Genomic DNA, 13,646 nt, shown 5'->3' on the forward strand with positions numbered 1-13,646 from the left:
AGGGAAAGTTTGTGTCATTACAGGAACGGCTAAGGAAAGTTCTTGTCGACTGGAGTGAGCAATACATGTCTTCTGGCAACAAAGAGGTTCTGATCAAGGCGGTAGCTCAGGCCATTCCGACCTATCTTATGAGTATTTTCAAAATCCCCTACTCAGTGTGTGATGACCTGACTCGTATGATTCGCCAATACTGGTGGGGGTGGAGAACGACAAAAGGAAAATGGCTTGGATGAGCTGGGACAGACTACGGTTACCGAAATCCATGGGTGGCATGGGTTTCCGGGACATGAGGGCTTTTAACCAGGCTTTGCTCGCCAAACAGGCCCGGAGGCTTATCGACAATCCGGATAGCTTATGTGCGCATCTGCTGAAAGCTAAATATTACCCCTCTGGTCAGCTACTTGATACAGTCTTCCCGAACTCCGGTTCGGAGGTGTGGAAAGGAGTTTTGCATGGCCTTGCGCTTATCAAGAAGGGGGTCTTATGGCATGTTGGTAATGGTACAATGATCCGGACATGGCGTGATCCGTGGATCTCGCGCCCTCACTCATTCCGTCCGATCACTCCTAAACGGAACTGTCGTTTCAACTGGGTTTCTGATTTCCTTGATGACAATGGTGCTTGGAGGTATGATCGGCCGAGGGAGTTTTTTCTGGGATATGGATATTGAGCACATTCTAAAAATCCGACCCTCGCCACACCAACGTGATGATTTTCTGTCTTGGCACCCGAAAAAGAGTGGACAATTCACTGTAAGAAGTGCCTACAAGCTGGCCACTTACGAACACAACGATAGCTTTGCAAATGGTGCATCTAGCACCAACCCGGAGGGGAACCGATCAAGCTGGAACTATATATGGAAGTCCAAGGTTCCTCAGAAGATGAAGATTACGGCTTGGAGGTGTGCAACGGGTACACTAGCTACACAACTATGTAAATCCTATAGACACCTGTCTACGACGTCCACCTGCCCGCTGTGTGGTGTTGAGGTGGAGGACTCTTTCCATGCATTAGTAACCTGCACCCATGCAAGAATTTTATGGATAAATATGCGACGAAGATGGCCACTCCCTGGAGACGAGGCTATCATCTCTGATGGGAAAGAATGGCTGGTTTCCTTGCTGGCCAGGTGCTCGGAAGATGTCCGTGATTTGCTCATCCTGCTTGTTTGGAGGATTTGGCAGTTGCGGAATGATATGACCCATCGGAAGGCAGCCCCTCCGATGCCGTCTACCGTCGAGTACCTGGATAGTTACTACAAATCGATCAAGTTAGTTGGCCGCTACTCTACTGAAGATATCCTAAAGGGGAAGATGACTACTGTGGATATGGACAGGCCGAGGCACATGATGGAGCGTCTTGCAGCTCCATGGCCAGCCCCGGCGCAGGGAACCGTGGCGCTCTCGGTTGATGGGTCGTTTCTCCAAGAGGATGGCTCTGCTGCAGCAGGGATGGTGCTTAGAAACGAGAAAGGGGAGATTCTGATGGTCGCGTATCGATATATCTTTCATTGCAACGATCCACTCGAAGCTGAGCTACATGCGATCATGCAGGGTATGGCCTTGGCCATGCAGCACTCTGATCTCCCAGTGGTTGTGCAAACGGACTCCTCGGAAGCCCTGTCTAGCTTGACTAACGGTGCGTTGGTTCATTCGCGATACGGTCATATAGTTCTGGAAATCAAAGATCTGCTTGGTAGTAGGGAGTTTTTTCCACAAAAGATTAGTAGACTTCAAAATAGAGTTGCCGATTGTCTGGCGAAATATAGCCGGTCCGAACGAGCTACGGCTGTGTGGCTTGGTTCGGTTCCACCATGTATCGAGGACATTTGGCCCCTCAACTGTAACTCTATTCATATGTAATAAAACTCTCTTTACCCCCGTAAAAAAAAAGTTTTGATGTTGGTGATAATGGCCTGGCTAAAATGAGGGATGAATAGAATAGCAGATTTATAGTAACGGCGACCGTCGTTCCCTGTTCGCGGCAACGTGCAAGTCGCCAGCCAGACGAAAGGCGAAACGGCAGAGCAGAGCAGAGCCCCCTGCTTTTCCGCTTCCGCGACTGCGCGCATGGAGGGCGGCGGCGGCGATGGAAGGAAGCTGGCCACCTCCTCCTCCCGGCGGCAGAAGCCCCGGGCCTCGCGCGAGTTCGTACGTGCCTCCTTTCCCCAGCCCTTTTTTCGTCTTCTTTTTTTCCGGCGAACGCAAACAAACGGGGGTTTGTTTCTGTTCGTCTTTCCGGCCCGCCGTTCCCATGGAGCTAGGGTTTGGGGTTCTCGCGCATCTCGCCGCCGGCCACGGGTTGCCGAGGGCGATGTGGTGCCGGGTTTTCGGAATGCGCGGCGCCGTGGCATTCGTTTGGCGCGGCGGTTAGAGCTCAGCTTCAGCACCGGGTCCGTTGTGGGTTTTGGTTTGGTACGAAATTACTGTAGGAATCTTTTCCTCTGCGACCGCGGAAGTATTAGTATCGAATTGCAGCGTTCCTTCCTCAGCATTGGTGCCCCTGATGGGGCCTCGAATTAGGGTCTGGATTGGTGGCTGAGGAACTCTACCACCGGACCTGCTAGCAGAATGTCAGAGTTGCAGAGGTTTCCTTGCTGCGCTGAAAATGCTATTTTAGTTATTTATAGAGGTTTTGTTATGTCTGTCAGTTGAAGTATCAGACACTTTCTGCTTTTGAACAAACAACATGAATACAGTCACCCATTTGCAGTGTGGGGTGGCCATGGAAATTTTGTTTTTGTGTGTGTTTCATTTGCTGGACCTGAATAAAAGAACGCGGCACCGTGTGCCATTGCTTTGCTTACACTTTGTATTGCTCTTTTCTACATAATATCTGTAGAATTGTATGTTTGCTCGCCCATTTCAATTGGGAAATTGTAGACTTTCAGTCTTGTATCGGCCATTAAAAGGTTATGAGCATTGACATGATGAAATTCAATTTGACACTTGACAGTCATGCCTGCTTTTTTCTGAAGTTAAGTACATTTATGTATCTTATATTGGTTGCACATTTTGCTGGTCTTCTAGAGATATCACTGTTATCCTGTTTCATTCTAACAGACATAAATATCAACTATATTTATAGGGTCCTGAAAGGTCCTTGGAATCTCAAAAGGAAGGGCCCTGTTCATCTTCTCCCTCAGTTAGCAGTACAGAATCGATGCTGCAGATGGTTATACCAGGTCTACCGAAGTCTCTTGATTCACCAGTTCAATCACCAAAGTCCAAGAGCGCTTCAAGTGGCTCTGGAGCTGCGGGGTCTGATTTAGGAGCTGCTCCATTTGATATATGCATGGGTAACAGCAAAGGCACTGTCATTCTCAAACACGGCCTCCTTGAGATCAATAGAGAGAAACGCCGTGCAAAGGAGCTTTCAAACATTGCTCCAGTGCAGCATTTGAGACCTGGGATGGTTCTATTGAAAAACTTCTTAAAGCCGGATGATCAGGTATGTCTATATTTATGCATTTTGCTCTGTTTATTATCGCATGTTAAGTCGTTCAGTTTTATCCTAGCTCGAATGATTAATATGTGCCTCGCAAAAGAAAACTATTTTTTTCAAATTAGTATTCAATTTGTTTTGCTTGTATGCCTTCAGAATTTTGCTTGCTCATTACTGAAGTATTATGTGTCCCATGTCTTGTCTGCACACTTTGCTGCAACCTGCATAACACTTGCCACAATTTTGCTTGCTCGTTACTGAAGTGTTATGCGTCCAATGTCTTTCTGCACACATTACTGCAACCTGCACAACACTTCTTGGAATTCTGATAGCAAAAACATATGTTTCCTTTACTGATTTTATCGTTGTGCTTCTCTTTACCTTGTGTTCAAGTATGCCTGAGTCATATTCAATGCAGAAAGCATATATCAAAGTGGTCTTTCGTTCTGCATCTCAGGTTAAAATTATCAAGCATTGTTGAGATCTTGGTGTTGGCCCAGGAGGATTTTATCAACCTGGGTACAGAGAAGGTGCTAAGTTAAGTCTACGGATGATGTGCTTAGGGAAGAACTGGGATCCAGATTCAGGCTTATATGGGGATATACGACGTTCTGATGCTGCTCAACCACCAAAGATACCAGAAGAATTGACTAAGTACGTGAAAGATGCCATTGCAGCTTCCCATGAATTCTTAAAACAAAGAGGCAAGGGAGCTACCAATCCTGCTGTAGAACTTCCTGTGATGTCACCGGACATCTGCATTGTTAACTTCTACACCACTAGCGGGAAGTTAGGTTTTCATCAGGTATAAAAGAAAAGCTTTCTCTAACAATATGTTTCCATACATTAGCATCATTACGGTTCATTTTTCTGCTACCAATCTATTGGATGAACTGGGCGCTCATAGATTAATTCAATAAACATTTGTTTGTAGTATGCTGTACTAGCTGGACCTAATTGATTTGTCTCACTTGACAGGACAATAATGAACAGGAATCTAGCCTTGCCAAGGGACTGCCTGTTGTTTCCTTTTCATTGGGCGACACTGCAGAATTCTTGTATGGCGATGTCAGAGATGATGATACTAAGGCTTCAAAGATTAAACTTGAATCTGGTGATGTTCTGTTATTTGGTGGTCAATCAAGGCACATATTCCATGGGGTCTCCAGCATTGCACCGGAAAGTGCACCGCTCTGGGTGACCGACAGGGCAAATCTTCGATCCGGGCGTCTGAACCTCACATTCAGGCAATACAATTACAAAGGGTCAGTCAACATCACTCCTGCTCCATTCGATGCAAATCTTCGACCCGGATGTCTGAACCTCAGACCCAGGCAATACAAAGAGTCACTCAACGTCACACCTGCTCCATTTGATACATGCGTTTGCGACAACGATGCTGCTCCATTACAACATCTGAGACCTGGGATGGTTCTGTTGAAGAAGTTCTTAAATGCCAATGATCAGGCATGTTTAACATTTATACATTTTGCTCTTTCTTTCTTTCTCTCAGGTTAACTTCTTCAGTTGGTATGAAAAGTTATTTCTATCATGTTTATGTTCTTTCATGTGAAAATGTGCGTGCTCTTGACTGAAGTTTTATACTTCTAATCTCTCTGATCTGCACACTTCGCTGCAATTTGCGTAGCACCAGTTTCAAAATTCCTATATGCCATAAATATACATTTCGTTGGTTGATTGCATTATTGTGCTTCTCTTTTGTATGTGTTCAAATACGCCGAATTCATCTCTGATGCTTATTTATTGCATGTATCAGGTTGAAATTTTCCAACTTTGTCGTAGTCTTGGTGTTAACACAAGACAGTTTATGCGCTTAGGGAAGAAATGGAATCAATATTCAAACTCTTATGGAGATATGCGTCCTCTTGATGGGGCTCAACCAGATATCCCTAAAATATTCAAGAAGCTCGTGGAAGATGCCATTGAAGCCTCCCATGAATTCCTGGAGCAAAGAGGGGGTACTTCCAATCCTTTGGTAGAGCTTCCTCCAATGTCACCAGATATGTGCACTGTTAGGTTTGACACAATTATCTCGGCAATTGTTCCTCGTCAGGTACAAAGGAACCGCTTCGTCCAGTAGCGTGTTTTTCGCCTTGCCACTAGTCTTTGATGTCCATCGACTGTACTTTATAGTCTTGTCTTTTGACAGGACACGGATGTAACAGAAGCCAGCCTTGTTAGGGAATTGCCTGTTGTTTCGTTTTGGTTGGGCGACAGTGCAGAATTCTTGTACCCTGGCATAAGAGATGATCTGGCTTCAAAGATTGATCTTGAATCTGGGGATGTTCTAATTTTTGGTGGCCAATCAAGGAGAATATCCCACGCGGTTTCCAGCATCAAACCGAGAACTGCACCGGAGTGGCTTGCCGACAAGACGAATCTTCAAGATGGGCTTCTGAATCTCACATTCAGGCAATATTAGCATGTTTGGAAATCGAGAGGCAATACTGATTGGTAGCATATTCAGTGCCTCCGTTTAGGCTAAATGTAAGTAGAAGTAGGGCACTCTCTCATGGTAAATTTAAGTACCCTGTTAGCAGAAGTCAGCAAGAACATCCAATCTAGCTGTTGTAAAACCTGGGTTCATAGGTGTAATACTTTTGCTTCTTTCATGCACAATGTTAATTAAAGCTTCGCATATGCAAATTTCTGGAAGTTGGGATCATTTGTAGACAGGGATCGATTCGCTTTCCGCAGCTTCTGCTAAGATTTTTATTTTTTGGTGACGGTCACTCGCAGCACATCTCGTTTGGATAGAAAGTAAGTGTAGGAATTTCGGAGGGCATACTTTTTTTACGCCTGGCTCTCACAAGGACCAACAAGTATAGGGTCGGTTAGTGTTTATGCATATGGACCTTTTAATACTGATTTTTTTACTAGTGATGTATGCACACACCACTATATATACTCAGTGATCTAAACTGTCTTATATTAGTTTATGGAGGGAGTAGGTTACTAGCGGCGTGTGCCCCTTTTGGCACCATTTATAAGGACCAACAAGTATACGGTCTGTTAGTGTTTATGCATATGGATCTACAATTTTATAGTGTGATTTTTGCAAAACGTGCCAAAATGTATCTAATAAATGTAATATTCCTTTTAATACTGATTTTTTTACTAGTGATGTATGCACACACCACTAATATATACTCAGTGACCTAAACGGTCTTATATTACTTTACGGAGGGAGTAGGTTACTAGCGGCGTGTGCCCCTTCTGGCACACCATTTATAAGTTCATATTAGTATATTTTTCTAAATGCAGAAACATATTATTGGCAGCATTCAGGAATAGTGACACACCACTAGTATTGAAGGAACCAGTGGTATGTTTGCAGAGAGCATGCCACCGGTAACTACGAGTGGCGAGGTAGTAGTGGTGTGCGCCGAGCACACCACCAATGGGCACACCCCGCACGCCACTAATAACTAGATTTGTGAAGACAACTCAACAATCGCAAGACACAAGAGATCTCACTATGAAGCGGGCCAAGAAGCTGCAGGAAATGATGTTCAGAGAGTTGTTGTGGTGTTTCAAGTTGGTCAAACAGATCCAGAGATTCCTCTCAACACATCACATGATCGAGAACTGAGAAGCTCATAACTAACTCCAAGCTGATCTTGTTGAGCATCTGTGGAAAATTCATAGTTGATTCTTGTGCTTCGTATCATGTTTTATTTGAATTATTGCCTCATGTGGACTCTATGTTGTTTTTGAATTTTTAAATTTAAAAACAATGAATTTGAATTATTGATGAAATGTGTGCATTAGAAATATCAAGATTTGAATTAATATATATGTGCAAATGTAGTTGGATGGTACGCAAAATGATGAAAGATTTAGAAAAGGAAAAGTGTAGTGAGCTAAAGTTCAGGGGAAGGACTAGGTGCAGAAAATGCAAGTCCTTCCAATTTAGGTTGTTAAGTTTTATTGAAAGGTAGGGGCGGAGCTTCGGCAGGGCTATTTTTCTTTCTTCTGGAAACTCATGAGCAAATTGTTAATAAATTGGCGGGTCTTCGGTTAAGCTTAATCCTAACTAGCACCATCACAATATTACAGCAAATCGCATATGATAGACCAACAACAACTAGCATGTAAGCATATGGATCAAAGGCACGTCTCAACATAGAATACGAGGGCACCAGAAACTCCGATGGAACAACTATGAAGACAAACAGACATCGAGCATGTATTCGAACTTGAGTGAGTAGTCACGCCGAGACGCTCTCCAAAATCCTTATCACCCCTCACTCGGTGCAGGTTCTCTTGAGTGATGGACCAACGTTACTCATCTAAAACGTCGCATTAATTCTCCCTATCGTTTATCCTAGCAACTGACTAGGGTAAGCTATTTCCAAACTCCAGTTTGGGTGTGAGCATAGCTACATAAGTGACAACATAGTTACGGGGATAATATTGCCTTCGTTTTTGCTCCTTGTTAGATCGGCAAACCTTACTTAATGTGGAATTCATACAAAGTCATATGCACTTGCAGGACATCTGGTGTCCGATGAGTCGTCCGACAAGGAGGTTTATGCGCATGAAACGACGACTATGCAATCTGTCCTTGTAGATGTCGAGCATGCCTCGAGCATGCGGAAGGGCATGTTCTCAATTTCAACAGATTGATCAAGGGTTATCGAGTGTTGAATCCAAACAGGGCACAAGGACATTTGATGTTGATGGATGACCACTTTGACCCTCATGCCCTATTCGCGGACAATTTTTTCCAGTGCTTTCGGATGCGGAAAAATGTGTTCGCTCACGCTCTACAATGGTGTCTGGACCTATGATGACTACTTCATAGTGAAGAAGGATGTCGTAGGAAGAATTGGATTCTTTGATTATCAAAAGTGCATAGTTGCATTTGCGGTTGGCGGATGCTTGTAAATGACACGGCCGCATATTTGTGGGATGAGTACCTCCGGATGTCTGAGAGCGCATGTGCGGACGCCATGGTCAGATTTGCTACTGCGGTGGTCGAGATGTTTGGACCTTAGTACTTGAGAGAACCAATTGACATAGACACCGAAAGGCTCATAGCACTCTCGAAAGCAAGATGATGTCTATGTATGCTAGAATATCTTGATTACATGCACTAGCGAAGGAAGAATGATCCATATGCTCTACAAGGGCATATATCAGGGTCATATTAAGAAGCTCACCATCATTCTTAAAGTAGTTGCATTACAGGACCTCTTGATTTGGCACATTTTCTTTGACAAGCAAATGTCTCATGATGACATCAATGTGCTGCAGCGGTCTTTATTATTTTCTAGGTTGACCGAGCGACAAGCTCCTCCGTGCAACTATACTGTTAATGGTCATGACTACAACATGGGAGCAATCTAGTTGAAAGTATCTATCCGTCGTGGACGGCTTTCGTCAAGATCATCTCTGGGTCAGTTGGTCAGAAAAGAGCTCACTTCGCCCAAAGACAAAAATGAGCTAGTACAAAGGATGAGGAGATGACATTTGGAGTGCACCAAGCTTGTTTTATATTTGTTCGAAGACCTGCAAAAATATGAGATCTGGATACCTTATAGGACATGTTTTGTGATCATGCACAAGATGACCGTGAAGGATGAGGGTGAATATGCTGCCGGAGGCCTGGAATTTGAGAACATGGGTGATCCTATCCAACTTTATAAATCAAAATCTGGCCACGTTTGACGAGTCTGCCCAATTGAATCAACAATTTTGACATTGAACAACTCATGAGCGGTTTAAGAAAGATCTGATTAAGTATCCGTGGACGCTTAAGGGGACAAGTAAACATATGTGCGAGCTGATTTCAAGTTTAAACTATTCTATTGCAAAACTTAGGTTGTTTGTAACATTTACATTTGAACTAGTGTTGCATTTGAATATTTTCACTTATCGAAGATTTGATAAAGCTATTATTTTGTGTGTTGTGTACTTTAAAAAACAACGGCAAACTTTAGGGGGACAAGGTTGGATGACTGGCTCCCATATCATTATTCATGAATGAGTCCGGAAGAATAGCATATGTGTTCTCATGGTCGACATTGGAGGGGCCCTAACATACCCCCTCTAGTGAAAATAAATAAATAAGTCCCTCTTCAATTCCGAGGCTATTTTGATCTTGAAATTGACTAATACTTTCTCCGCTCGGAAAGAAACTGTACTGGACATTTCAGTACAAACTAGTACATAGTACAAACGAGTGAACAAAATAAGCTAAAACGTGTCTATATGCAACCGATTTAAAGTAAAAGTCAGAGCATCTTACATTCATGTATTTTTGTAGCTGAAATTCACACCTTTTTTTTTTCAAATTCTCTTGAACTGGTGAAGACTCCAAGGTCTTTTTTTCCAGAGAAATCTGGTGAAGACTCCAAGGTGAGTGGAATCCGGGCCGTCCAGTCGGTTCCGCTCCGCCCACGAACCCGCCCGCTGACTGACTGGGTCATAAATAACGGCGACCGTCCCCTGTTCGCCTCCTCTGCTCCGCTCTGTTGCCAACGGCCAAGTCGACAACCAGCCACACCAAAGGCGAAACGGCAGCGCAGAGCAGAGCCCCCTGCTTTTCCGCCTCCGCCACCGCGCCCATGGCAGGCGGCCGCGGCCGTGGCCGCGGCGACGGAAGGAACCCGGCGACCTCCTCCTCCTCCTCCTCCTCCCGGCAGCGGAAGGCCCGGGGCTCGCGCGACTTCGTACGTGCCTCCTTGCCCTAGCCCTTCTTTCGCCTCTTCTGTTCTGATATACACGGACGCAAACATACGGGGGTTTCTTTTCTACTTTCCGTCCGTCTTCCCGGCCCGCCGTTCCGCCGGGGCTAGGGTTTGGGGGTCTCGACGGCGCTTGTGGATTGCGACGGCGGCATGGTGCCGGGACTTTGGAGTGCGCCGTGGCATTTGTGCGCCGCGGGACTTAGGGGTTAGCACCGTGTCCGTTGTGGGTTTTGGTTTGGTAAGAAATTGGGAATCTTCTCGTCTGCATCCGCGGAAGCGGAAGTAGTAGAATCCGATTGCGGCGTTCCTCCCTCAGCATTGGTGCCCCTGACGGGGCCTGAATTGGCGGCTCGCCAAATGCGCCACCTCATGTGATAGCAGATTATCAGAGTGGATGGATTGGGCATGCTATTTGTTGGCTTATCTCTGTTTCTGCGCTAGAGTAGCTCATGAACGTACGTAACCCAATTTTTTTGACACTTTACAAATTTGTTAGTCGTTCGTAGGAGCAACCATTATTTGCGTATCACTTAGGGTCTGAATTGGTGACTGCGGAACTGTACCACCTGATGTGTTAGCAGAATATCAGAGTTGGCACTCTTGCAGATGGACTGCGCATGTTGTTTGTTGGGCTCTCTTTGTTGCTGCGCTAAAGATGGGATCTTTTTTTTTATAATGGTTTGTAGAGGTTTTGTTCTGTCTGTCAGTTGGATACAGACACCCGTTTGCAGTGTGGGGTGGCCATGGAGTTTTTATTTTCCGTGTTTGATTTGCTGGATCTGAATGAAAGAACGCCGGGACCCTATGCAATTGCTTCAACTTCCACTTTGTATCCTTTCAAAAAAAAACTTCTACTTTGTATCGCTTTTTTTCCTATAATCTCTGTAGAACTGTGTGTTTGCTCGCTCATTTCAGTTGGTAATTGTAGACTTCTGTCTAGGCATGTATAAGGTTGTGAGCATTGACATGGTGAAATTCAATTTGATAGTCATCCTGTTTATTTCTTAAGTTAAGTACATTTATGTGTCTTGGATTGTTGGCACATTTTGCTTGTCTTTCAGAGATTTTTATGTTATCCTGTTTCATGCTAACAGTCATAAATATCAACTATATTTTAGGGTCCTGAAACTGAAAGGTCCTTGGAACCTCAAAAGGAAGGGCCAAGTTCATCTTCTCCCTCTGTTAGCAGTAAAAAACCGCAGATGGTTACACCAGTTCTACCAAAGTCTCTAGATTCACCAGTTCAACCAAGAAAGCCTCTCAATTCACCGCTGATGATGGCTAAACAAGTTCATCCACCGAAATCTCAATATCCACTGGTCCAAACGGTTGCATCGATTCAAATATCAAAACCTCTAAACTCCAGTAGTGCTTCATGTGGCTCTGGAACTGTGGGGTCTCTAGATTCACCAGTTCAACCATGGAAGTCTCTCGATTCACCGCTGATGATGGCTGAACAAGTTCAACCACCGAAATCTCAAGATTCACTGGTCCAAATGGTTGCATCGATGCAACTATCGAAACCTCTAGACTCCAGTAGCGCTTCAACTGGCTCTGGAGCTGTGGGGTCTGATTTAGGAGCTGCTCCATTTGACATATGCATGGGTAACAGCAAAGGCATTTTCAAGCTAAATCGCCCTTTGCATGAGATCAACAAAGAAAAACGGCTGCGCGAAAGGGAGCTTTCAAACAGTGCAGCTCCGCCGCAACGTTTGAGACCTGGGATGGTTCTACTGAAAAACTTCTTAAAGCTGGATGATCAGGTATGTCTATATTTGCACAGGTTTGCTCTGTTTGTTCTCTCATCTTAATTTGTTTGTTTTAACCTATCTCCAATGATTAATTTGTACCGCTCAGACGAAAACTGTTGTTTGACATTACTCCATCTGTAAACTAACATCAGACGTTTTAGATCACTATCAGTTTTTGTGTGCCATTAGAATTTATCAGATGTAAGGCGTTTGTGTGCCTCTGGAATTTAACAGATTTAAGATGTTTTGCTTGCTCATTACTGAAGTGTTATCTTTCCATTCTCTTGCCTGCATGCTTTGCTGCAACCAACGTAACACTTAATGGGACTCTGATAAGCCAGAAACATATATTTCCTTCACTGATTTTATTATTGTACATCTCTTGTTATGCGTTCAAGTACGCTTAAAGCGTGTTCAATGCAGAAAGCTTACCTCTAAGCATTTTTTGTTGTTGTGCATCTCAGGTTGAAATTATCAAGCTTTGTCGGGAACTTGGTGTTGGCACAGGAGGATTTTATCAACCTGGCTACAGAGAGGGTGGTAAGTTAAGTCTGCGGATGATGTGCTTAGGGAAGAACTGGGATCCAGATTCAAGATCATATGGAGATATACGACCCTTTGATGGGGCTCAACCACCACAGATGCCACAAGAATTGACTAAGTTCGTGGAAGAAGCCATTAAAGCTTCCCATGATTTCTTGAAACAAAGAGGCAAGGGAGCTACCGAGCCCTCTGTAGAACTTCCTCAGATGTCACCTGACATCTGCATTGTTAACTTCTACACCACTGGCGGGAAGTTAGGTCTTCATCAGGTACAAAAGAAAAGCTTTCTTTAACAATATGTTTTCTTACATTAGCATCATTACGTTTCCTATTTCTGCTACCAATCTATTGGATGAACTAAGCGCTGACGGATTAATTCAGTAAACATGCATTCGCAGCATAATAGTGTCTACACTCCCATTTCTTTACAGTTGGAATGCTAATACAGCTGAACGCTTTTTTCACGAGTACTATAGCTGGGCCCCAACTGATTTTTGTCACTTGACAGGACAAAGATGAAGATGAATCTAGCCTTGAAAAGAGACTGCCTGTTGTTTCCTTTTCATTGGGCGACACTGCAGAATTCTTGTATGGTGATGACAGAGATGTTGATAAGGCTTCAAAGATTAAACTTGAATCTGGTGATGTTCTGATATTTGGTGGTCAATCAAGGCTCATATTCCATGGGGTCTCCGGCATTATGCCGAAAAGTGCACCGCTTATGGTGACCGACAAGGCAAATCTTCGACCCGGGCGCCTGAACCTCACATTCAGGCAGCATAAGTATGAGCCCTAGGGCGATAGGGCATGCTGCATTCAGGGTCTCCTTTTAGACATAGTGCAAGCAGAGGGGAGGGTACTCTCTCATGTTCTATTTAAGTTCCCTGTTAGCAAATGTTTGCAAGAACCCTTATCTATTTGAAAAACTTATTATGTGTGTTTATCATGCGCGTCGCTTCTATCATGAGTGTTTCGCAGCATGAGTTGAGACAGTTCAATAGGTAATACCCACAAACTAGATCAAACTGGGTGAAAATCTATCCAATTTGGCCGACTGATTGCAAAACAAGAGACAAACATCTTGCACACATAAAAAATATCCACAGTTCAGTACTTATAAGTTCTTATTATTTCTAGCTCGTGACCTCTTGAGGGCGCGTGACCTCTCTTGGTCGGCGTCGTCGAGCCGTAT

At 44.2% G+C, this 13,646-nt stretch overlaps 1 protein-coding gene and 1 pseudogene across 1 annotated transcript; both read left to right on the plus strand.

Annotated features, from left to right (window-relative positions):
• Positions 1-1,986: 1,986 nt before the first annotated feature.
• LOC123105616 (uncharacterized) lies at positions 1,987-6,113 on the plus strand (annotated as a pseudogene).
• Positions 6,114-9,942: 3,829 nt separating this feature from the next.
• LOC123105617 (uncharacterized) lies at positions 9,943-13,397 on the plus strand. Its single transcript, XM_044527711.1, has 4 exons — positions 9,943-10,142; positions 11,279-11,923; positions 12,376-12,723; positions 12,963-13,397. The coding sequence occupies exons 1-4, from the start codon at positions 10,038-10,040 to the stop codon at positions 13,248-13,250; spliced, it is 1,386 nt and encodes a 461-aa protein (XP_044383646.1). The 5' UTR covers positions 9,943-10,037; the 3' UTR covers positions 13,251-13,397.
• The last annotated feature ends 249 nt before the right edge of the window (positions 13,398-13,646 follow it).

The sequence above is a fragment of the Triticum aestivum genome, chromosome 5A (genome assembly GCF_018294505.1).
Source record: "Triticum aestivum cultivar Chinese Spring chromosome 5A, IWGSC CS RefSeq v2.1, whole genome shotgun sequence".
Classification (NCBI taxonomy): Eukaryota; Viridiplantae; Streptophyta; class Magnoliopsida; order Poales; family Poaceae; genus Triticum; species Triticum aestivum.

Coding starts and splice junctions, on each gene's coding strand:
- LOC123105617 (XM_044527711.1), top strand. CDS start 10,038: ATGGCAGGCGGCCGCGGCCGTGGCCGCGGCGACGGAAGGAACCCGGCG. Junction 11,924..12,375: donor TCTTAAAGCTGGATGATCAG/GTATGTCTATAT, acceptor TGTGCATCTCAG/GTTGAAATTATCAAGCTTTG. Junction 12,724..12,962: donor GGAAGTTAGGTCTTCATCAG/GTACAAAAGAAA, acceptor GTCACTTGACAG/GACAAAGATGAAGATGAATC.